The sequence below is a fragment of the Perca fluviatilis genome, chromosome 21 (genome assembly GCF_010015445.1).
Source record: "Perca fluviatilis chromosome 21, GENO_Pfluv_1.0, whole genome shotgun sequence".
NCBI lineage: Eukaryota > Metazoa > Chordata > Actinopteri > Perciformes > Percidae > Perca > Perca fluviatilis.
In genome coordinates, this window is record NC_053132.1 from 4,580,227 (window position 1) to 4,606,169 (window position 25,943).

Genomic DNA, 25,943 nt, shown 5'->3' on the forward strand with positions numbered 1-25,943 from the left:
GGTGGTCGTCTTGCTCCCCCCTAGCGCCTGTGAGCAAAAAACCACCCTTGCAACTTTTGAGTCAGCCGGCCTCAGCGTCAGGAAGTATGGCGTGATATCAGGCGTGATATCAGATGCAACAAATTGCTTCACGGCACCGCACAAGGTAGCGATGGAGATTCTCACACTATCGTCATGGCTGAGCCGGCAAAAAAGAAGCAGAAAGCTTGGAAAGCATTGTCAGAGGAACAGAGAAAGAGGAAACGGCAGACTGACCGAGTTGAGGACTCAGACACAAGTTAACATCGGAGCTGCCAAATATCTATTCTGAAGCTGTAGGGGGGGGCTCTATAGAGAAAGAGATAGCCCCTTTAAAGCAAAACAATTTGTGTCAGTTAAGGTAATAAATAAATCTCCATTTTTATTTTCCTGTTTTTATGCTTTATTTTTTTTCTCCCAAATCCTGTAGAGAGGACCAAGCTCCAATTTACATGTCTTCAGATGTGATCCATCCCACTCTCAATCACTGTAAACATATTTTTTTAAAGAAAAATCCCAAAACGCTTGCATCAGCTTCATGTCATCATAGCAAAGTTAGCAACCTCTTTGTTTTTATCTTATTGACAGGGACTTGGGGTGGAAAGGGGACTGAGTACCCAGGGCCCTCACGTGAGGAGGGCCCTAAAATATGCTAGCATGAATACCTGTTGATGTGGGAGGGGCCATAGAGAATGCCTTTCTACAGAGCCCAGAATTTTGTGCTACGCCCCTGGGTGCATTGATTTGAACTGACTTTTGAAAGCCAGGAATTACAGTAGAAGTTCAAAAGCTAAATGTAACTCAAGGCGTGCATGCATTGTCCTTATGCGTACAACAGATTGGTAATACTTCGTTGTCTCAACATGAACAGAATGAAGGATCATTGGCCATGATGAGGACAATGGGGATTAAAACAAAAACAAATAAATGAATAATGGATGATGGATGAAAGATGAAATAGTTAAAATGGTGATCTTAAAAACACAAATACAAACACACAGGGCACAACAGTGCTGTGTAAAAATATGAGAAACATAAAATGCAGATTGTACATTAATATAATACAAGGGAGACATACAAATAAGAAGGGATATGAAACACGAGAACACAATCATGGAAGACACTTCAGCTAGGTTACGCTACACACAGCTGCCCGCACAAATCAAACACTGGTATGCTGCAAGGATAGCCTGGAAATCCAGATCCGAAAGATGAAGGGTCTGGCTATGAGTAATGAAAATGGCACCAACTCGAGGTGCGGCACCAAGCATGCATTTGAAAATCTCACTGCACGCATTTGGATAACACTACGACCAATCAAGTGTTTTTTTGGCTAAGCTCCATACGCTTAGCTATACCTGCGGAGCTAACTGGGAGATTAAACGCTTGCCGTATCCGGTCGGCAAAAGAGCAAAAGCGTCCTTCTTGCAAAGGAACGATTCGAGCGCCGTCTTCTGTTCCTCTTTTAGATAAAAAGCCAGGTCTAACTCGTTCATTGTAGCGGCCAAAGCCGTTTCAAACAACTGGTGTTCATCGGTAGCCATCTTGCAATGTTTACTGATGACTTTGACGTCGCAGCGCTGTCGTCATCTTTTTAGCTCGCCTTTGACCCGCCTATATCAGATACACCGATGTGATTGGTGCAGCTTGGCTACAAGGCCATAATTAATGAGCATCATTACTGAACGCCAGAGTGACTCGCTGAGCAAATCCAAATTGTGCTCTTGCGAGAACTCTGGATTTCCAGGACCAGGTTACTGCAAGGAAGGAATTTCCTGGACATTTATTCTCTTCTCAGTTGGTTTTAAAGACTTCTCTTTACTGAGAACACCTCCCCACATGCATCAGATTTCCACATATTATGATGGTTAGAACATTTTCAAGTTCAAGTTCAAACTACTTTATTTATCCCAAAAGGGGCAATTCATTTTTTAACAGTCTACAGACCCCAAAAAACATTTACACATAAACACATGAACAACAGACAGGAGAACGTCAGAGAGAACACACGAGGGCCGGACAGTGTATACAGTTCACTTCTCTTCAAGTTAAGAACAATGATTTTTATTTTTATTTTTTTTAAGAAAAAGAAAATAGATGCGGCTAAGTGTTGGTCAGAACAGAGGGAAAAGTGGGATATGTCATGATGATTGATTAACGTTATCCAACTGAAATGTTACGCTCAGCAATGGCCAAACTGGTGTTCCAGTCTCTACAGAATTCAGGTTTTTGTGTTTTCACAAGTTCGGCTGGTGATGGACTCTGAGATGTGCGAAAAGAGACCCCTTAAGCACATGAAGTGGGAACCCACCCACTTCATGGGTTTGCCACTTAAACTCAATTTGAGGCTGCTATTGCTTGCGTAAGTTTCACGTTTTTGAAATAATAGAAAATAAGAGGAGGAAAGGTGAGAGAAAAGAAGAGCAGCGAGAGAAGAGAAAAGGATGCTGGCGGTTTAGAGTAACAGTGCAGATCTACAGTATAGTGAAGACGTGAGAATCAAATCAACAGATCCTAAGTGCAGAATCAGAAGAAAAATACGGTGAAAGAGGACAGAAAGTGTTCTTTTTTTGTAGATCATTTTTCTCCTTTTTCATTTTTTTTGTGTTTGTTACAGTCCGTTTTGGTCGTGTTTTCTTTTCTTTTGAATAGTTCCATTGGAAGTTAAAAGATGGAGCGTGAGGCGGATGGTTTGAAGTGTGCGAACGTGGCCTTAGATGATGCCGTACTTGGCCAGCTCATTCAGCTCCAGGTGATTGAAGGCCTCCCAGGGGCAAATGACAGTAATGTCTGCAAAACAAAAGACGGAGAAAGGAGGTTATTCAGGCCCCTGCGTAGAGCTGGGCAATATATCAATATTATATCGATATCGTGATATGAGACTAGATATCGTCTTAGATTTTGGATATGGTAATATCGTAATAAGGCATAAGTGTCTTTTCCTGGTTTTAACGGCTGCATTACAGTAAAGTGATGTTTTGGAACTTACCAGACTGCTGTAACTGTTCTATTATTTGCCTTTTGCCACTTAGTCATTATATCCACATTACTGGTGATTATTTATCAAAAATCTCATTGTGTAAATATTTTGTGAAAGCACCAGTAGTCAACCCTACAATATCGTTGCAGTAACGAGATCGAGGTATTTGGTCAAAAATATTGAGATATTTGATATTCTCCATATCGCCCAGCGCTACCCTTGCGGATCATAGAAACTGACATGAAATGCAATTTAAAAGCTGAAGTGAGCTCACCTGTGCCTAAGCCCTCCATCCCAGGGATATCATCACCAAAGCTGCAAGGAGAAAAAAAAACAATTACATAACTTGCAATTATTTCTAAACCTCTAAAGAAGTGATTCCCAACCAGGGGTACTTGTACCCAAGGGGTTACTTTTGCAGTAGTCTACAGTATATCCACAACATGCCACTTCAAGGATTGCTCCGTTGCTGACCAAAATTCCGCCGGATTTCACTCATTTTCGGCTGGATGTCCGTCACCTTCCTCTTTCTTTGTGTTGGCGTTCTAACCTCCGGTGGATTTGTGAGGACTATGGTTAACTGCTCCTCAGATCTCTGCAGGGTAAATCCAGACAGCTAGCTAGACTATCTGTCCAATCTGAGTTTTCTGTCGCACGACTAAAACAACTTTTGAACGTACACATGTTCCACCAAAACAAGTTCCTTCCCGAGGCCATTTTGCAGAGACACCGTGGCTCCGTCCGGTGATTAGCGCCGCCCAAGACGATTGTGATTGGTTTAAAGAAATGCCAATAAACCAGAGCACGTTTTTCCTCCCATCCCAGAATGCTGTGTGGACTAGACAGCCTCTCCTCCACAGCGCTGTGGAGGAAGGTCTGGCAATGCGAGACTACATTTGCAGTTGCCAGGGAGTACGCAGTAGAGTAGAGTAGCTCAACTTATTTGAAAAAAAGTAGAAATTATGATTTGATTAAAAGAATAGATTAGCTCTAACACCTGAACACTATGTGTTGCTGTTATATAAGAGTGTGCGAAAAACTAGTTAGCAAGCAAGCACAGAAGTTTAAACAGCTAAAGTAATGAACAAATGAAGACATTTATTTCAGACATCAAAATGAAAAAAATTTAAAACAAGTGTAGGCAGGGAATAGGAAGCAGTATACACTTCTTCAATTCTACCCCTTCACCACAGCTCAGTAGTTTATGTTTATCAATTTCACTTCCCTTCCTGACCCTTGGGACTGCCGTACACTCCCATGTAAGGACTAAACAGTTACAGTAACGGATAAATAGTTGAAACACTCAGCTTCACCTCCAAGTGGTAGTTGCACAATTGCTGACCAAACCAACCTCAATATTGACTCTTCAATTTTTATTAAAACTAAAAGGAATATCCTCTTTTACAGAATGAATATTGTTATACATTAGGGACATACATTGGGAATGTATGAAGGGGGGGTGTAAATTCATCTGACAGAGCTGTGGGGGGGACCTCGGACCAAAAAGGTTGGGAAAGACTGCTTTAAAGTTCTCATATTATGCTTTGACCCTTTCCTTTATTGTGTTATATATCTTTTTTGTGCATGTTATAGGTTTACAAAGTGAAAAAGCCCAAAGTCCTGTTCACCAACTGCTCCAAACAGCTCTGTTGTAGTCCAGCCTTTACTTCAGAGACAAACATGGTCACTTTGTAACACACGTTATAATGCTCGCCTAGCTGCTAGCCTGGCACGCCCTCATACTCTGCTTCTGACTGGCTAGTAGTCCTTACCTAGGTACTGTCCGCGCGCCCTCATACTCTGCTTCTGACTGGCTAGTAGTCCTTACCTAGGTACTGTCAGGGCACGCCCTCATACTCTGCTTCTGACTGGCTAGTAGTCCTTACCTAGCTACTGCGCATGTGCGACTCCCAACAAAGATGGAACAGAAGTGAGATGCCTCACTCTGTAGCTAAAACAGAGAGCTCAACACACAGGGTGAAAAGAGGAGCTGCAGCAATGTGCAGGACAACAAAAAATTAAAGCATGTAAATCTATTCTGATATAACCTCCGAATACATTTATGAACCTGAAAATGAGCATAATATGAGCACTTTAAAGAAGAAAAGGTATAAAAAGAAGGCGGCATACCCCTGGATTCCCTTCTTCGGAGGCTTGCTCTTGAACTGACGGGTCTGCCTCTGCTTGAACTTGGGCGGTCCCTTGCGTGGGGTGGCGGGGCCGCCGGTGACACGGGTGGCCGACTTGATCTCAGCTTTGGGCGGCTCCAGATTCATTCTGAGCGGTTATAGGACACCTGTGTGCAGGCTGCGGGCTTTAGAGACCCCTCTCGGAAGTGTAGTCGTCGTGACGATAGCTTTGTATTTTTAGAAAAAAGGAGAAAGAAAGAGCTAAATAATCCATCCGAATCAAGGTCTCACTCAGAAACCATTCATTTCATGCATCAAAAAAGCGTTTAAAAAAGCTTTAATATATAAAGCTCAGACTTTATTTAAGAAATGTACTAAGTTGAGCAGCTTTGTCTGAGAGAATTTGAAATAACAGTATTCTGTATTTTAACTGTAGTTACACCCAAAAAAATTCTGTTTTTAATTACGGGACAAAGTCCGGGCTAATGAGCTGCCAGAACTTTTTCTGTTATTTTACGGATTTATTTTTAGTATAGGCTATTAAACTACGTATAAGAAAAAGATCTTTCTTTCTTTGCTTAAAATACACTGTAAACCCGAATGAATGAAATATAATTAATTGGAATAAGTATTGTAAACTTACAGTTTGTTAAGAAGTTCTACTTACTTGAAACATATTGTTGAGTTACGGTTAATTAAAACGATTGAACACAAACTAATAAATATTGAGTTTAGTGAACATGTAATACTGAGTTTTTATACTTAAAATGATTCTGTTACGTTTAATACTTTCGAGTTGCATATATTGATATTTAAGTTGGCTTAACCAGTACTTCAATTTAACGTTAATCCAAAAATGCAAGTTCATATTACTCCACATATTTAAACAACCTCAGACTTTTAAGTTTATCCACTCAAAACAATTGTGGCAACTGATTGCCTCAATTCTTTTGAGTACTGCTTAATTATTCGGGTTTACAGTGTAATAAATGAAATAATATCAAACTAATTTGAAAGTGTGTATGTGTGTGTATGGGGGGGGGGACACAAACAGGATTTTGAAAAGTGGGGGGGACCTGTCCCCCCTGTCCCCAGTGTAAATTAGGCCCTTTAGCATGTAACAGTGAGCATGCAGCCTGTGTCACCTCTGTCTGACATTATAGGCCGTAATCCTCTCACTGCATGTGACGAGCACCTGGCAGGATTTACACTCATATTTTCCCAGTGAATCAATGTCTCAGATGGGCCGGCCTTGCAGCTTGTTCTGGGAGGATGACCCAATTTCCCATAATCCCCGGCTCAAGTTAATAAATGCTCTGACCTCTCTGTTTCAAGCCGGGCCGTCCCGAATGTAATCTCGTTAGAGCGAGGACAACACGGCAGCAGATATGCTGAGCACGCTCTGAGGGGCTAAACGATCAATCCGCTCACCGCGTCCCAAAAACAATGACAGTCCTGAACAAGACTTAATCTTTCTGCAGTGGACAGCAGTTTGATACCAAAATATAGCTACAAAGTGTTGACATGTGTTTTCTTTAACCCTCTGAGGACGAAAGACGAAAGCACACCCGAACGATGTCTGACAAAACTCCTGCTCAAAAAGCGATATTACAACATTTCATTTCAGACATTTAGACTACTTTGTGAAGTTAAAGACTTTGGTAAACTCATCATAAGTTAAGGTTTGTTTTCAAAAGAGATTTGAGGGAATTTCAAAATAAAAGATCAACGTTTCAGCTTTAACGCCAAATTAACTCTTTACACGTTGCTCTGGGACAGATTTGGGCATCACTCTCCAGAAAGCTGAGTTTGTTCTGAACATTTTGATATGGAACACACGGGGATCAGTTATATGGAAATACCTTAAAAAAGGGAAGTAGCTTGTTGTCATTCCAGGTCAAAATTGAAAATTTACTTTTTCTGATGTTTCATTCGCTTTTTCCGACGCTTTTTTTTAAATTCATGGTCAATAAACCTAATTTAAATGACATTATACCTAATTTTTGACTTAAAAGAAGCAGACATTATGAACTATTTTGTTAGCAGTTAAATAGTTAAGATCAGATGATGTTGAGTGAATCACAGACTAGTTTATGTCAACGGATACTGTTTTAAAACCTTTTTTTTTCTTCAAATGTCATAAAATTGAATAAAAACACCCACAATTCAATGAATGCAATCATTAATTTTACCTGCGAAGAATGTTGTATGGGTTCCTACAACATACATGCACGCATCCAAGTTATTTTGGGGCAATTTGGTTGAAAGAAACCCATATTTCTAAAATAGAAAACTTTGAAAACGGGTCAAATTAAAACCATGCAACTTTCTGTTTATCTGGGTCAAAATTTAAACTTTTTTTTTCAACGTTATGGACGTCTTTTTCGACACGTTTGTTGCTTTTCCACCGAAGTTTTTGTCACTTTTTCCCAACGTTTTTTCTGCAGCTTTTGACATTTTTGTGTGTTTTTTCCCCCCACGTTTTTGAAGCTTTTCCCAACATTTTTGTCACTTTTTTCAACGTATTTCCAAAGGTGACCGTTGCTTTGAAGCGGTGGCTCCGACCCTGTGGAAGGCTCTTCCTATTGTCTAATGTTCAGCAGTCTCTGTTGATGCTTAAAGCAGCTGAAGACGCACTTGTTTAACCCTCTGAGGTCTAAGGGCATTTTCACACATCTACTTAAGAATTTTAGATTGTTAGAAACACCTGTTTCTATTTCTTAGAGTAAAGAAAGTATTACTTTGATATCAGTGCCAAAACTCATCATCATATCAACACATCATATCAAAACATCTCAAACAATAATCCAGCTTGAATCATGTAGCAGCCTGTCAGAGTCTCTTTTACCAAAGCACAGCTACAGAAAACCTGCAGCACAAGTGAATGTTAAATCTTCCACTACAGTACGAAAGGAAGTGTCTGATAAACAAAGTATATCTTGATAAAACAATTTAAATATCCTGTTACATCTACATCTTTTCAGTTCGAGTCAGATAATTTCAGCAGAAAAAAATTATTACAATGTCCATACATATCCATTGACTTCCATTCAATTCCAGCAACATCATTCTTTTCCTGTCTTTCACTTTGTATACTACCACTACTCTAATATCTCAATATGTTTGAGTTCATGGTGGGGATTAGAGCTGGAACAATTCCTATTAATTGTCTCAGAAATAATTGTGATTAACAATATAATTGTCTCTTTCAGTCAAATTTTTAAAAAGTTATATTAATTACTTTTTCAAACAAAATTCAAGTTTTTAATGAATCCCAGGATCCATTTTTTGGTTATATATATATTTTTTTCTTTCTATTTCTTATACTTTCTGTATATTTTTTCTCCTATGTCTCCTTAATGTGTATGTGTGTTATTCTGATGCGTATAAATGTTTTCTTTTGAGCTGCTGTAGCACAGGAATTCCCCCAGTGTGGGATTAATAAAGTCTATCTTATCTTATATCACTGTCATGTGACCCAGGTAACGTAATAACACAAATACACAGTCTATGAAGTAAACTACGCCTCTTTAAAACATTTCTTACTGTATCCCCCCCAAGTGACAACAACTAACAATTAAAATATTATTAGAAATAAATAGTCCGACCAATAATCACGCATATAATTACAATTTGGCATATCTAAACTAAACAATTACCAGTCATACGCCTTAAGACCTTGGCTGATGTTAGCAATGAATTGCGGTTAAAGAAAGCACTGCGAGTATATAAAAAAAATGGACAATTAGACAATTTTGTAATATCTGTTACAGGCATAGTGATGATGTGTAGCGGTGGGTCTACTCACCGGCTGCTTGGGTGAAGGACAGCCAGACGAGAGTGTGTGTGTGTGTGTGTGTGCTGCAGATGAGTGTATAGTGCTATGCTAGGCTTGCTGTGAGGGCCAGTCGGGGCTTAGGGCCCCCTCTTATACGCTGAGCCCCGCAGAAGATTTCAGACGCCCCGCCTCCCTGCTCTCATGTCAACACGCGTGTGTGGAGGTTTGGGGATCAAAGAGGGTGAACAGATGTCTAGGGCTGACACTTTGCAGTCCATCAGTTGACTAATCGGCCATTTTGGTTCTTATTTCTTAAGTCGATTAATCATTTATTTATTTTATACATCTGTTCTTTGTTTTTTTAACACAGTAACCAGTGGTGGAATGCAACGGAGTAAATTTACTCAAGAACTTAACGTCTTCCTGTTGACCATGAACTTGTTGTCCTTCGGGGTCATAATTGAAATTGAACTTTTTTTTGGCACTTTTCCCGAGGTGTATTTCCCTTTTTTGATGCTTTTAAAAAGTTTTTGTCAAGTTTTAAGTTAAAAAAAGCAGAAATTATGAATTATTTTGACTATTAGTTAAGACCAGAGAATGTGGAGTGGATCAGACAGTCAAAGTTTAGTCAGGACACGGTTTTGAAACCATTTAAACATTTTTGTAAATGCTATGAAATTGAATAAAACACCCAAAAGTTTATGCAAACAATAATTATTTTTTTTATGTTGTATGGGTTCTATACAACGTACATCCATGTTACTTTTGGGCAATTAAGTAGAAAGAAACCCATATTTCTGATATTAAAAACTTTGAAAAAGGACAACACAAGGGTTAAGTACAAATGTTGAGGTACTTTACTTGAGTCTTTTCTTTTCATGCCACTTTCTACTTCTACTCCCCATTACATTCAGAGAGAAATATTGTACTTTTTACTCCACTACATTCATCTGTTACAGCTTTAGTTACTACTTACTTTACAAATTAAGATTTCTTTTTTTTTTTTTTTTTTTTTTTTTTAAAAGGTCCCATGGCATGAAATTTTTACTTTGAGTTTTTTTAACATTAATATGTGTTCCCCCAGCCTGCCTATGGTCCCCCAGTGGCTAGAAATGGTGATAGGTGTAAACCGAGCCCTGGGTATCCTGCTCTGCCTTTGAGAAAATGAAAGCTCAGATGGAAAGCCCACATCCCACTCTCCTCCTCAATAGCTACAGACACAGAAATGGCACATCCTAAGGAAAGCTCATTGTGGTACTGGCTCTAGTGGCTGTAATTCTGCACCAAGGCTGAATTTCGGGAAAGAGACTTCAGATACAGTATTAGGGGACCACTAAGGCCTATATAAAAGATACTTCAGATACAGTATTAGGGGACCACTAAGGTCTATATAAAAGAGACTTCAGATACAGTATTAGGGGACCACTAAGGTCTATATAAAAGAGACTTCAGATACAGTATTAGGGGACCACTAAGGTCTATATAAAAGAGACTTCAGATACAGTATTAGAGGACCACTAAGGCCTATATAAAAGAGACTTCAGATACAGTATTAGGGGACCACTAAGGTCTATATAAAAGAGACTTCAGATACAGTATTAGGGGACCACTAAGGTCTATATAAAAGAGACTTCAGATACAGTATTAGGGGACCACTAAGGTCTATATAAAAGAGACTTCAGATACAGTATTAGGGGACCACTAAGGTCTATATAAAGAGACTTCAGATACAGTATTAGGGGACCACTAAGGCCTATATAAAAGAGACTTCAGATACAGTATTAGGGGACCACTAAGGCCTATATAAAAGAGACTTCAGATACAGTATTAGGGGACCACTAAGGTCTATATAAAAGCATCCAAAGAGCACCATGTCATGGGACCTTTAAGATTATTTTTGGGCATTTTAGGCCTTTATTTTGACAGGATAGCTGAAGACATGAAAGGGGAGAGAGAGGGGGAATGACATGCAGCAAAGGGCCGCAGGTCGGAGTTCATCCCGGGCCCGGGTTGGAGTAAACCTCTATATATGGGCGCCTGCTCTACCAACTGAGCTATCTGGGTGCCCATGTTAAAATTATTCTAAAGTAAACTAGCCAACAATATAATGGCTACAAGTCCAGCTGAGATGATTAGACCATTAAACATACAACTGGTTGGATCCTTTACACTTTCTACAATGGGAGGATTTTTCAGCATTGAGCACTTTTACTTTTTATACTTTGAGTACATTTTCCTGATGATACTTACATACTTTTACTTAAGTAATATTTTCAATGCAGGACTTTTACTTGTAACAGAGTGCGTCTACAGTGAGTGTGGTATTAGTACTTTTACTGAAGTAAAGGCTCTGAATACTTCTTCCACTGCTAAGAGTAACACATCTTAGGTTTGCTTTTTGTCCCATGAGCAACAGGAGGTCACATGAGAAAAAAAAAAGACAGAAAGAAAGACCAGTTACGTGCCTATCATCCCAGTTTGGTTTTCTCAAAATGGTCTGATCTGATGATCATGAATGAATGAATTATTTCCAAGAAACTTATGAACACATCTCTGGTAAACAGAAGATTTATTTTGTTCGATTATTGTGTGGAAAGTAATTTTTTATAGATTTGTCAATTAAATCAACTAATTAACCCTCCTGTTGTGCTCGGGTCAAATCTGACCCATTTTTTTAAAGTTTCTATATGAGAAATTTGGGTTTCTTTCAACCAAATTGTCCGCACAACACTCTTCACAAATAAAATAAATGATCAGTCTACTAATTTCATTGAATTTGGGTGTTTTAGTCCATTTTATAGCATTTGAAGAAGAAAGAATGTTGAAAAAAGTGACAAAAAAGTCGGAAAAAGCTTACAATACGTGGTAAAAAAAAGAAAGAAAGTGACAAAGAACATCGGGAAAAGTGACAAAAACGTCGAACAAAAGTAACAAAAACACTGAGGAAAGAGAGTGTCTTCAACACAAGGGTTAATTAGTAAAGAAAGTCAAATAAGAGTTTCTTTAGCCGAGGACCGCCCTGCACATGTCCAAACTCTTGTTATGAGTTGATACTATAAATAAAATAGAATTGGGTGCTGCACCTAAGTCTTATAATGGTAGGAAAAACCCTGCTATAGTAAATAAAGTCTGACGACATTTGAAACTGTTCCTGGAAAAAAGAGCAGGTCGGGGTTGTTGGATAAATCCCCGCGATGATGAAAGAGGATCAGCCCAAACATTTGATCCTCTTGAGAGCAGAGCGTTTATGAACACTGTTCTGCTAATCTACCTCATGTGTATTTCAATCCTACAATTAAAATATTCTTACTAATATATTACCATTGCACTTAACTACCTTGCACTATATTTATATTTACATCTTAAATCTCAGGCTATACTGATATTGCACTACTCCTTCTCTCTCTTCAATTGTTATTTCTTGTAAATTTATAAATTCTATTGTATCGTTATACTGTATACTTAACAGTATTTTTTTATATTTCTTACTGTCCTTTCTGTTTTTATTCTTCATATGTTAAGTGAGTACTTTGTGAGTCAAATTCCTTGTTTGTTTACGCAAACCTGGCCAATAAAGGTGGTTCTGATTCTGATCTATCACCCCCTACGGGCCTCTAATTGGGCTGATGTGATGCCAAGGAGGGGAAAAAACGGTTCACGTCATCTCAGAAAGAACATTTATTTACCAAACAACTCTCAAAAATAACTTTCAAATACATCATTAAAATAGTCTTAAAGCTATAGTGCGTAGTTTCTGTCTCCCCCATCAGGAATTCTAAGTAACGACAACAAAACTGTCGGCGAGTCCACATGATACAAGCCTTCTGTGATCGCGCACAGCCCCCCTACCCCTCCACGCAAAATTACGAATCCCACTATGGCCACGCCAAGACCCACTTGGCCATAGTGGTCGATTGGTTGGGGTTTGGCATTTGACCTCGAGTGGTTGAGGTTAGGATAGCAGGTTGGTCAGGGCATAGGAACTGAACAAATCAGGTTACGTTACCTTGCGCAAGCATGGACGCCTAGCCAATAGTAGCTACTGAAGGGCGGGTCTTGGCGTGGCCATAGTGGGAAGAAAAACGATATCGCCTGCTCCACGCAGCTGCTAGTAGCCAAGGAGGACACTGAGGATTAAAAAACATAATTGACTCTTCAGACGAGGTCATTATCTTCACTCAAGTTTCTGCGCACGGACGCCACAATCTTCTGACCATAGTCCTACTGAGATAAACAGAGACAGTTGTGTGGAGCTGATAGTCTTAATTAGCTTTGTAGCAACTCATCTGGCGATGGCTTGAATGTAACGGACATTCATTAATGTCAAAAAGTTACGCACTAAAGCTTTAAATATAATGAAGCAAATGATTATTTAACACATAAAAATATACTTTCAACACGTCAAACTTCAAACAAACAAATGTGCAAATCTGCTTTATGACTAAAGGGACATGACAATGAATCAATGAACTATAAAGATGACTGAATTAAGCTGTAAACGTTAAGTCAGGTGAAAATAAACCAAACGATTTCTTTAAAGACAAAAACATTAATAACGTCATTACTAAACGTGGACGTTCAAAAAACCAACACTTCAACGCGTTACGAAATAAAGCAGAGACTACTGTCACGAAAAACGTTCTCAAAACGGTTCCCGTCATCTCAGAAAGAGCATTTAAAAGTCTTATATAGTGAAGCAAAAAGGATTAGTAAACACGTAAAAATATAATTTTAACACTTCAGTTCAAATGTCAAACAAATGTGCAAATGAGCTTTATCTATGACAATAAATTACTTATCTTTAAAGATTACTGAAGAAAGGTTAAAAAAAAAAATAAACCCAATGGATTTTCTAATGAGGCCCCAAAACATTACTAACATTATTAATAAACGTGCACGTTCCAAAACTCAACACTACAAGCACCTAACAAAATAAAGCAAAGGCTAAGGTGACAACAATTCAAGCATTCCTGAAGTCTAACAGGTTGGCTTCATTTCAAGCTGAAACTTAAGGAAGAATTCAGATTTCTGAAGTGTTTGGCATTATTCCTATTAGTACTAATTACGTTGTACTCACAAAGTTAGTTGCTGAGATACCTGGGAACACCAGACTAGAGCAGGCCCATATTTGGCATTTTCCAAACTATCGGTACGGCATTTATAATGGCCGATAAATGAATTAAAAAATAAAATAAAAACTGACGAAACCCCCTTCAACCATATGAGTGTTGGTGTTGCATAGTTTGTCCACCAGAGGGCGCTCTACAACATCCCAGGACCTTTTTCACAGAAGACATTTTGACTTATCATGTCATAGTAGGAAAAGCACAGCTGAAATTGATAACCTTAACGATGGCTCAATTCCATCAAGTGTCCCAGTAAGATATTTCCTACCCTAAGTGGAATGCAGCCATCATTAATGGGTTTGAATACACCTGTGCTTTTCCTACTATGACATGTCAACGTGTCTGCCGTGAAAAAGGTCTATTGTGTTTTTGTTCAAAGGACTTGATGTTCCTCTGTTCTGTTGTGAAAATAAAACAAACATGTTTATTTTTTAAACTGCAAGATCATATTATTTTAGTGAGGACTCATAAATAACTACAAATAGCTAATGTTAGGGACATCTGTTTATGTTTTGTTACGTGATTCTGTATTTTTTTTTATAAATATATAGGCCGATATATCGGGAAATCACCAAATATTTGTATCGATATCTGCCTTCAAAATCCTTTACCGGTCAGGCTCCACACCAGACATCACTAGAAAAAAAGGCCAACAGGTCGAGAAACAGGAGCAGTCAGACTATCAGTCAGGTTGGAAACTAAGCCAGACTTATTTGGAAGAGAAACACAGTCAAATGGCAACATTATTACCCAGACTGTTCGTTTCAAACTGCATCACAGTTTAGAGACTTTCTGCTCCAACTTTGACAGTCCTAATCCTAGTTTTCCTCCGTCATGAGGAATCATTACCATCTTTTTTAGGTGTGCTTACTTTAAATTTGACCTCTAAATAAAGGTTTAGATTTAGATAATCTTGATAAATAAATGAAATGTTAACAATCTGTCTAATGTAAATGTATGTAATGTAAAGTATATTATTTCTTTTCTCGTTTGTCAAGCAATTCCACCATTGCACACACGCTACCATAGCAGACTACCGGACTTTGTTGTAATGATGGCACATGTTCCCAGGTCTCAGCAATTACTTTGGTGTGTACAATGTTATAACAAAAAAGAAATGCTGGACTGAGTTCTCATAATAACAACAACAAAAACCCAAAATGTAATTATCTTGTTGTTATTATCATGTTTTAGGATTGGCTACAGCTGATTTGTGTCAGGCAGGACAGGAGAAACAGCTACCTTTACTTTTCACGTGCCGACCTGGTAGCTCGTGTCAGTTTCCTGAAATGTTCTGCAGACGTGACCCGTGTGACCCACCGGAGGACGTGAAAATGTGGAGCTCAAATCGGTGACTGGAGTGGGAGTGCTTCTACTCAGTCAGTGATGTGTTTTTTTTTTTTTTTTTTAGTAAGAATGCTCACAACACTCATTCCCTGACAACACTGTGATCGAAGCCACTGGCGGTCAATCTGTCACGTCTTTTTTAGGAGTCTAACTTCCATCTTGAGGTAGGTTTTAAGGTTCTCGTCGTGGACGTTCTCCTCGATGGCGTCGAGCGCCCGGTCGCCTCCGTCGCTGTAGTACGCCAGCAGCTGCTCCGCGTGTTCGATCCACACACAGTTATGGCAGCCACTCATGCAGCAGTGGGTGGGAGCCGGCGGCGGACCCTGGTCAGGGGACCAGGCGGAGGTACTGCGGCTGGGCTCGGTGTCAGAGCACTCGGGGGAGTCAGGGAGTGTGGGAGGAGCGGGTCCAGTGGAGAGGCAGCGAGCAGCACCACGACGTCTCGAAGACTGTGTGGGGCAATGATAGGTCCGATGTCTTGTGTGTAGCAGGGAGAGGATGCACAGCTGAAAGACAGCAGAATACAAAGATTAATAATAATCTAGTCTATATCGACAACGTTTAATTTCTGTGATTGCTCCGGTACTGCTGGAAATTCCGCTAGTTGTCCTTCATTTTAGGCCGGATGTCCATGACCTTCCTCTTTCTTTGTGTTGGCGTTCCCGGAAACTCTCCGTTTGAACTTTTGACCTCAGGCGGACGTTTCAGGAAAATTAAAAAACAAAACGGAGTCAGAAACGGCACGTAACGCTACTTGAGTATTAAAAATGAATCGTGCAGTGAATGTCTTGTATGTGTGGTATGTCTGTGTTTTTTTTCACAAACTCCTGTTTCTTTTTAAATATTTTTATAGTGAGTTATAGAGGCTCTTTTATGTTTATTTATTCAGCTATTTTGCACTTTTACCAATGTTTTACACTGATAGGACTGCATTCAAATGTGGAAAGCGAGTGAGACAGAGAGACCAGTGGTTTAGTCTAATGTATTGTAGTGGGTATACTGTACTATATATATATATATATATATCTTGGCCAGAATCAGCCTTTGGGTAAGGGGGGGCATATCATAGTGGGGAGTCTGGGTGTACCCTGGGAAGTTTTGAGCGTCAGCAACTTCATTTTCTGCATTTGGATACACTTTTATGCACCAATTTATGTTGGAAATACCTTTATTTAGCCTATGCAAGAAAAAGAACACAGATGACATTTAAAAATATATCAAAAATATAATGGAAAGTATGTTGTCATTGGGCATTTTTAAGAGGGTATATGGAAATCCTGGAGCTTTCTTAGTGGGTATACTGCGTATACCTGCGTATCACGTAGACTACACCACTGATGAAAGGGACAGGACTACTTACAAAGCTGTGATAAAATCCCACTCTAAAGTAAAATTGTGTTTAGGGGAAATGTGTTTTCAGAAGATGAAAGACAGACAGAAGAAGGTTTCACTTGTCAAAACAGAATGGCTCTGGCCCAGGTGGGCACATTATTATTTTCATTAGCACCACCAGTGTTTCAAAAGTTAGAACTTGCACTCTCAGAGAGGGCTGTTATGTACAGCTCAGTACTCATACATCTGTCTATTCAATCACATACTGTATACATACCACTGTCGTAGTCTGAGCCTGACTTTTAACTTGAATTAAATACGGTCCATTGAGGTTTAAATGTCAATGTCTAAATGCCATCAGTAAAGTACAAGGTGTAAACATTCAATGGTAGTTAACGCGAACTCAAAAACGTCAGGGCTTTGCTAAACTAGCTAAATTAGCTAACGTTATTCCAGTCTTCAGAAAGTAGCTAGCTTAACGTTACTTACTAACTAAAGTAACTAAAGTTACCCGTTAAATGGAACATAATAAACGCTTACGGCTGTTAAAATAGTAGAAACGATACGTTGTATTTTCTGTAAATATTACTAACTGGTGTGAAAAAAAAAAAAAAGGTTAGGTTAAAGTCAACCTGCAAAGACGGAAGGCTAGTTTAGTAACCGTTAGCTTCTCTACCGTTAGCTTAGCTACCAACCTTTTGTAAAGACACCGACGACCTCGCCGCATTTACACCCAAACACAGCATCGTTGCAGAAAACACAACGCTTGGTTATGTGTCTGTATTATACATTTTCTTCGAACTGTAGATTTCATAAAGTTTGCTCCCTCCTGGAGGTTGTGGGTTATGGTTATATCAACGGCATTACCTGCCTCACAAGCTAGTTGCATCACTTCCTATTTATCTGAACTATGACTTGTGTGTGTGTAGTTGTAAACAAAAACGTTGATTGGCCGACAGGAAATGACTTGGCCAATCAAATATCACGCGTCTACAATGTAAGCCAATGGAAAGCGCAGAATAGTTTCTGGGCTGTTCCAGACAGACAAAGCTGCATTTCCAATCACTGTCCAGCAGGTGTCAGTGTTTCATCTGTATGCTCTATGTGAAGATGCAATAGAGGGGGAATCTTACAGTAAAGCTCATACTAGTATCACACCGAGGTTTAAATTGAAGGATCAGGACAATATATCTATGTATATCTATATGAATATTATAAAACACATTATGTAACCTGCAATAAAGAATATCTTATCTGATAGTGAGTTTCTGTTCAAGGTCAGAAGAAGTAACTTAGGTTCATGTTTATGTTTGCATTGTTGCCATGCACCACTTAACAGGCGCGGCTAATTATACTGAGCTATACTGTTTGCAGGCAGCTTGGGGACACTATGTGCCTAATCAGGGCCACGTCACCAGTTTCTGAGACTTGAGAAACACAAATTCTCTTCAGCTGCACGGATCAGCACTATGATGAGGGCTTATTTGTTGTGTTTTTAAAATGTCCTTCAAAATCGTTGTTTTCTGTGTCAAAAGGCCTACGTTAAAAATGTTATCCTCACAAATAGGTATTCTTCTTCTGTATTATCGTTCAATTAAATGGTAACTACAGGGTTTTTTCAACCTGGACCTATTTTAAGTGTCTAATCAGAACAACAATCGTTGACATTGGTCCAGTATTAAGTGTGAACGCTGTAACCGGCAGCGACAAACCAGGCTGCAATGTAACCCTATGGGGAAAAAAATGTGCATCTGTCAATTTGGTCCACTAAAACTGTTTTTTATTTGCCACTGAAAGTCTCAGAGTATTACTTTAAGTGTCAGACACTTAGAATAATAATCTGAGCCTGTCAGTGGCAAAACGAGCAGTTTTGTGAACGTAAATACAAGCTGCACAGCTGCCCTATTAACTTACATTGTAGCCGCTACCGACTTCAGCGATCTTGCTTAATACTGGACCAATGTCAAAGATTGTTGTTCCGATTAGACACAAAAACATAGGAAAATAGGGTCCAGGTTGAAAAAAAAAACAGTAGTTACCCTTTAAAACAAAAGTAGCCATAAAAAGAGCAGAGATTTATTCTTGAGTCAGACTCAAGTCATGAATCTGATGACATTAGACTTCAGACAAACTCAGTTTTGACTTCAACAACCACTCATGACTTCCCTTGGCCTTTAGCCTTGGCTTCAAGTCCTCTCTAATAGTCTCTATATGCCTAAAAATTAAACATGATGTTATCAAAAACTGTTACAGCAAATTAAATCTTTATTGTCCTGCAGCATCCCACACGCTGCCAGGCAAGAGGTAAAGGTTTGGATGTCCATGACTTGAGTTTCTTTTTCTTTTCTCAAGACTTGCAAAACAATGACTTGTTCCCACCTCAGGTAGAGGAAAATTACATGTTTCTCACAAACCTGTATTGAAGCTGAGGTCATATTTCGCTTACATAATGTAGGCAGAAACCTTAATTAAAGGCTCAACGCCTTGACGTATTTCCACTGCCCTAGATTTGGATGAAAATACGTGTCACTGCACTGAGAGAGCATTAAAAGCATGGTAAAGCAGATTTGTTCTTTGAAACAGCTCCTTTATTATGCTCATGAGTGAAAGCTAACCCTCTTTTGATGTAGTTTTTCTTTGTACGTTCCCCGATTCTGTGCCGTAACCTGACAATTTCTTAACTATTTGACCCGTTCACTGATGCGTAAGGTATGTGTGTGTGTGTGTGTGTGTGTGTGTGTGTGTGTGTGTGTGTGTGTGTGTGTGTGTGTGTGTGTGTGAAAGCGAAGGAGTGTGAGTCCTAGGTCCCCACAGACTTCAATGTTTGCAAGCCACATCCATGGTAACGTGGTGTGGAAACACAGCAGCTGCTCGGCCTGGCATGAGATACCAGGTGTGTGGTGGGGCATGTTATCTCCCGGTCACAATGTGACTTCATCCAAAGGAGAGGCTCTCGCTCAGCCGCAGTCCAGACCTTTACTCAAACACATAAAACCAACCACATTTCAAAAAAAGGCTGCTGATATTATTCTGAAAGTGCAGATGGGTCGCTTAATAATCCTGACAGAGTAACAAATAGAAGGTAGCTGTGTCCACAGAGAGAGGAATGAACAAAGACCCGAGTTTTAATAGCCTCAATGATTCAGGCTTAGTCTTATGATAATGGTTTTATAATGGTTATAATAGATTCCATTCCACAGAGGTTTTTGTTATCACGAGGCGTGCCTGATGATTCATATTTCACCCTAAATGCAAGAAGGACACAATAGGTTTTACTCTATTTATAGGATGACATCATATTGTTGATATAATAAAGTTGTATGGGGGAAGAGTCGTGTCAAAGTTAACCAGCTGATGTAGTGTTTACAGTGGTACAGTCACAAAACAATGACTTTAAAGATGCTAAAACACTTAAATTACAGAATGGAGTGATAATTCGTTATAGGTTTGTCCCTGTAAGACTCCTTTCACATATAGTTAGTCATTTGATGCATTGCTGATGTGAAAATGTAATTATAGTAGCTTTAAAATATGAATATCTGAGATTTTGATTAAAATGAACATATGTTATTTCACTATCTATCGCCAAATGAGGTTAATGAGCCTATGGCCCACTGATGAAAGCCCTTACATTCACAGTATTATGAACTTGGAGTCCGTGGCGACATTCCCAAGTAAAATAGACCGGAGGAGCCCGATGGTTTGTTAACACGAAGCTGTCATTGGAAACTGTTTAGAAAAGGGCAGGCACATTTTCAATGCAAGACTTTTACTTGTAATAGAGCACTTTTACACTGTGGAGTTACTACTTAAAGGACTATTTTCCTATGTTCTTGTGTGTAAGTGACTGATAGGAACAACATTCTTTGAAATTGGTCCAGTATTAAGCGTGAACGCTGTAACCGGCAGCCACAGACCGGGCTGCAATGTAACCCTATGGTGCAAATGTGCATCGTCAGTTTGGTTCACTAAAAGTGCTGTTTTTGCCACTGAAAAGCTCAGATTAATATTCTAAGTGTCTGACAACATTATGGAAAGGATCCCTACAGAGATAGACCTTTTTAAAACCGTTTTAAGACATTTCTGTTGAACCAGAAACAGCTCTGAAATCGCTAGTGCTAAACCCACCAGACTCCATTTATAAAAACAATACCTTTAGCGTGTATAGAGCCAAAATATTGTCACATGTAAATCGGTAAACTATGTGTTTATTTCAAGCAAAACTAGAATTGTGGTGGTTGGAAAAGTGGAAAGACGACCCAAAACTTATTTTCATAATTTTGTTTTGTTTCTGTGTTTTACGATGCTAAAATTACTGTTTATTTACATGAAGTCTGGTGGCTTTAGTGAATGCAATTTTCGCGGATGTTTTTATGTTTAAAAAAAGGATCTTAATCTTTAACAGAAAGGTCGACCTCCTTAGAAATCCTTTCCATAATGTTGTCAGACACTTAGAATATTAATCTGAACCCGTCAGTGGCAAAACGAGCACTTTTGTGAAGGTAAATACAAGCTGGACAACTGTCCTATTAACTTACATTGTAGCTTGTTGATCTCACTTAATACCTGACCAATGTCAAAGATTGTTGTTCCCATCAGTCACTCAGACACAAAAACATACCTGTTACCCTTTAAAACAAAAGTATCTGAATACTTTCTCCACTACTCCACATGTTCTGTGTACAGGGATTGACAATAACACGATCGCAGGCAAACAATATGACTTAAAATGTTTATTTTTCACATTGTATCAAAAAGGCGTAGCATTCATGTGATTTGACGGTTAAGATGATCTAGCAGTGTTTGGTATCAGCTCGTGTAGGTCAGCTCAGAGAATCTCTTAAATATGTCAGGTATGTGAGCACCGAGGAGGCTGAGGGGTCCGTTTTCTCCAAGACTGCCACTAGACTTTCCTCACAAACAGTCCCCCCCACCCCTCCCCCACTCCCCCCCTTGGCCCCGCAGCTGGATTAGGTTTCTCTCAACACCTTTTCCCTTGGAAATCCTGCAGTCTGGCTTTACCTCCGGCAGGCGTTTCCTGAGGGGCCCTTCGCTTGCACATTGAGGGAAAGATAGATTAAGTCAGGCACATGACAAATACTTAAGGAAAATGAGCTCGAGGGAGGGAGACTATTTTTGATACAGTTTGATACTTTTGAAACTTTTCACATGACCCAGTGGCTCCCAAAGTGCAGCCTGAGGACTCCTATGGGTTATAAGGGATTTCCTGGAGGCCTTGTAAAGATTTTAACACACCCACTTTATTTTACTTAATCTTAAAGATAAGATTGAATGTATAAAGATGCCAATTTTGCAAATAGCTTCATAGTATGCCGAATACAGTTATGCAGCGATGCATGACATGATAAACAGGTTAGTCCACACTGAAATCTCTCAACAACTGCCGGATGGATCGCCATTACATTTGGCACACAGATTCATGTTGCCTCAGGATGAATTGTAAGTACTTTGTTGATCCACAGATTTTCCCTCTAGGGCCATTTATTTCTCCAATACTTTGGTTTATGATCAAATACCTGCAAAACTAACGGCATTCCCATTAGCCTCAGCTGTACTTTTGTGTTTAAATGCCAAGTTCAACGCATTATCATGAACGAAAACTTATGCACAACAATTTGTATGACATCCCAAGAAATAACAGCGAGCGGTGGCCAGTCACCTGACGACCGGTCACATGACAGTTGAGTTTAGCGGCCGTAGCAGTTCAATTCAGCCAACAAAAGGTGACCGTCATGGTCGACTAGTTAAGATCGGAAAGAAAATCTTGGTTTGGGTTAAAACACTGGTCCCATTTAACCCTTGTGTTGTCTTCTGGTCGACCATGCACTTGTTGTCCTTCTGGGTCAAAATTAACACTTTTTTTTTACTGCTTTTCTTGATATTTTTGACAAATTTTCTGATGTTTTTGTCACTTTTTTCAATGTTTTTGTCACTTATTTTCCACGTTTTCTATGCTATTTTTCACTAACACCAACTTATTACCACTAGTTTTACACGTATTTTTGGAATTCATGGTCAATTAATGTCATTTATAGGAGATTATACCTAATTTTGATAAATGATTAATGATTATGACTAATATTAGAGGAACGTATGTTGGTGGAGAATCGCAGACGTGTGGATGTCAAAGTTTAGTCAGGTTTTGAAACCATTTCAATTTTTTCAAATGCTATAAAATTGAATACCCACAAATCAATGAAAGCAGTAATCGAGGACTTGCAATTGTACTTAATTTTTTGAGTCATTTGGTTAACAAGAAACCCATATTTCTGATATAGAAGTTTTGCGAATGGGGGGAAATTTGACCCGGGGACAACATGAGGGTTAAGTACTCCCGAGACACCAACACGCGTTTCCTGGGTGAAAGTCTTGTGTTTTCCCCCGGTACACGAACTTCTCTTCCCCCCGCTTAAAAGCCCTGTGTTTTATGAGAAAAAAAAAAGTTACTGATGATTTCTTCTAATTCAGACATTTTTTAAGGGATTCTTGATATTAAAAAAAAGCTCACCCCCGACATAAACAACACACAGCTTTGCTCTGGCTGCAGGCATTCTGCATGAGAAGGATTAGCTTCATAATCCTGGTGAAACCCTGTGTGTACACAAGGCCTGGCAGCATTTCTAACAACTTGTTGCACATTCTACTAACACTGCACTGTCCCACTATATATCGGTAGATTTCCCAGGAATGCGACTCAGATAAAAAGAGAATTTTAGAAATGCAACAATGTTTGTGAATATAATAGAAGAGAATAGAATAGAATAGAATACACTTTATTGTCCCCAAGAGGAAATTTGTCTTGGGCACAGTGCGACAACCTGTTGCTTCACAATACAAACACGTAATAGAGAAACCATTCTAAAATCGACATGAAATCAACATAAGATCAACAAACAAAAGCGGTGCGTGCTAATGGTCGTGTCTCTGACTTCAGATCAGAGGCAAACGGCATGAATTCACAAACCTGCAAGGTTCAGCAGAGACGTGTGCAAAGTTTGGGTTATCTGGACTTCTGTAATGTACCTCTGATACAGTTGAGGGCCATATGAAGAAGTATTTTCGAGCTGCAGCTGTGTCAACAGTCTGTGCAAACAAGTCCTTGAAAACAAGGAAAAAGTGGGAACAAGGTTTTTCTGTTTCACTTATGCAGCAACAATGTCGCCTCTGATAACTAAGCATCATTTATTTATTTATTTTTTCACATTTGTGGATCTGCAAGAAGGATGAGCTCAACATGTGACAGCCTGTGTTGAAAAGGTAGCAGGGAGGTGTTTTTGGTGCTCAGGTGTCCTTCCTCAAAGTCCTCCTGGCTGACTCACAGCACCAGCTTTGTCCCGAGCGCACAAAGACCACACTGTTCATTCACCGCGGTCGGCGAGTGGTCGGGCAGCCGCGCAACTGCCCAAAGATGACAAGTCAATGACACACCTCAAACGGTGGCTTATACGAATTTGCAGAACCATGTTTGTGTATGTGTCAGGAGGCTGAAACAGGAGACTGGATGGCGTTTACATAGAAACTCAAGAAATCAATGTATATATTCTTTTTTTGTTTTTCTTTGATTTACATTTCTGCAGCGATAGCCTTTTAGGCCAAATCCAGCCCGCATATCAATTTAGGTTCCCAATCAATTTTGGCCCGCCTAGTTTTTGTCGCTCTTTCAACATTTTTGTCGCTTTTACTGACGTTTTTTGGGTGCTTTATTTTTGCCACTTTTACAGACAAATCAGGGAAGAACACGTCATGACACATAAGACCCAATCAGGAGGTGAACGCTGGCGTCAGCGTCGTCGTTTCCAAAGGTCTCCGCTTGTGCCCGTCCAGACTATAAAGCAACCTCTGAGTTTTTAAACCAAAACGGGGGCAGCAGTGTTTCCAAATGTCTCCGTTTTAGGGGCTCGGAACGGCGGCCGCCAGAGTAGCGTGGACTCAAGATGTAAAGGTAGCAAAAGATATTTGTTTTCATATTGGTCTTCTCCAGTGGGTGTGAATTTCTGGTACTGCTGATGATCAGTAAATCTGTATATGTATAAAATTGTAAAGTTACTAGTTCATTTTGGATTTGTGATGAATGAAGCGAATAACTCTATAACTCTATCTTTCACACGGCGCTAAGCCCGACGCAATTGTCTTTGCTATTTTAAGACCATACAGCGCCCGCGTCATTTAAATAGCAAATGCACCTGTGCCCATCTGTGTGCCCATGGGCGTGCTGGTCTTACAGGGAGGTGTGTTCAGGTGCATTCTTGGCGTATCGCTATCTTGAGGCAGCGGGGAGTGATCGCGCCATTGACCAACAAAAACCTGGTCTAAAGTCACTAGTCATTGTTATTTTAACAGCGAATTAATAAAATGCGCCTAGGCTTATGCACATAGCGTGCACACAATGCTTGTTACACACACACACACACACACACACACACACACACACACACACACACACACACACACACACACACACACACAGGGAAGCGCAGCAGCACACAAACATGCAAAATATTACAATAAAATAATTTAAATTAAATTAAAAATATTATGGTGCAAATCCGCCATCATAATAGCAATGCGCCAAGGTCCAAACGTGCCTGGCTTTGAAAGGGAATGGGAGATGACTCTCTGAAAAATAACCCCCCAAAACACACCTTTATTAATGAAGACACTAAGTACAACCCTTTAGAGACCCTTTTTAAAAAAGGGTGTAAAACGTGGATATGAAAATGGAGGCTCTGTCTACCCTTTTATCTCCATCTTCTAGCCTTCTAATCCACTCAGTGTTTGCCCTGAGTAGAGTTCAGGTCAAGCGGTTGGTAAATCATTCTTTAGTTTGCGGGCGAGGTCACAGGAAGCTCTGCGATGGTTGAGTAACTGCAAATGAAGGGGCTTGGGTGCATAACGACTTTCTGTCACGTGAGTAAGGATGCACTGACCATTGGTGGCCCTGGATATTAACACCTCAGTCACTAAACACCTACACTGCTCGAGCCTTTGAGTGAGTAGCTGTTAATCAACAACAGGCTCGGCTTCAACATAAATGTGCAACATAAAATTGGGCAAAGAGAAGCAGAAACGTCGAGGGCCGTGAGTGTGTATTTTGGCTTCTGATGGGAACTTATCGATGGCTGCAGTGTGTTGAGCCGTGGGAGTGAAGCCTGCGAGGTTTGCATGGGGGGGAGGGTGTTATTTTGGAGAGACAGAGGTGCTTTGACTCAAGG

The 25,943-nt window shown here is 39.7% G+C and overlaps 2 protein-coding genes across 3 annotated transcripts; both read right to left on the reverse strand.

The window, feature by feature from the left end:
• Positions 1–1,894: 1,894 nt before the first annotated feature.
• Positions 1,895–9,052, reverse strand: pde6gb (phosphodiesterase 6G, cGMP-specific, rod, gamma, paralog b). The gene is made up of 4 exons (XM_039787681.1): positions 8,936–9,052; positions 5,129–5,354; positions 3,273–3,313; positions 1,895–2,808 (listed from the first exon to the last, which is right to left on the reverse strand). Exons 2-4 carry the CDS (start codon positions 5,272–5,274, stop codon positions 2,732–2,734), a joined length of 264 nt encoding a protein of 87 aa, XP_039643615.1. The 5' UTR covers positions 5,275–5,354; positions 8,936–9,052; the 3' UTR covers positions 1,895–2,731.
• A 3,513-nt stretch (positions 9,053–12,565) lies between these two features.
• oxld1 (oxidoreductase-like domain containing 1) lies at positions 12,566–17,614 on the reverse strand. Of its 2 annotated transcripts, XR_005637791.1 has the most exons (3): positions 17,406–17,614; positions 15,274–15,884; positions 12,566–13,032 (listed from the first exon to the last, which is right to left on the reverse strand). XR_005637791.1 is itself a non-coding variant. In XM_039787682.1 (2 exons), exons 1-2 carry the CDS (start codon positions 17,454–17,456, stop codon positions 15,507–15,509), a joined length of 429 nt encoding a protein of 142 aa, XP_039643616.1. In that variant the 5' UTR covers positions 17,457–17,614; the 3' UTR covers positions 15,193–15,506. The 2 variants fall into 2 exon arrangements, 1 of the variants encoding a protein (XP_039643616.1); XM_039787682.1 differs by lacking the exon at positions 12,566–13,032 and having other exon boundaries at positions 15,193–15,884.
• Between the last annotated feature and the right edge of the window lie 8,329 nt (positions 17,615–25,943).

Excerpts from the sequence above, each read along its gene's own strand:
- pde6gb (XM_039787681.1), bottom strand. The coding sequence starts at position 5,274 with ATGAATCTGGAGCCGCCCAAAGCTGAGATCAAGTCGGCCACCCGTGTC. Across the intron at positions 3,314-5,128 it reads CCGAAGAAGGGAATCCAGGG|CTTTGGTGATGATATCCCTG; the intron begins GTATGCCGCCTT and ends TTCTCCTTGCAG. Across the intron at positions 2,809-3,272 it reads GATGGAGGGCTTAGGCACAG|ACATTACTGTCATTTGCCCC; the intron begins GTGAGCTCACTT and ends TTTGTTTTGCAG.
- oxld1 (XM_039787682.1), bottom strand. The coding sequence starts at position 17,456 with ATGCTGTGTTTGGGTGTAAATGCGGCGAGGTCGTCGGTGTCTTTACAA. Across the intron at positions 15,885-17,405 it reads CGTCGGTGTCTTTACAAAAG|CTGTGCATCCTCTCCCTGCT; the intron begins GTTGGTAGCTAA and ends GCTGTCTTTCAG.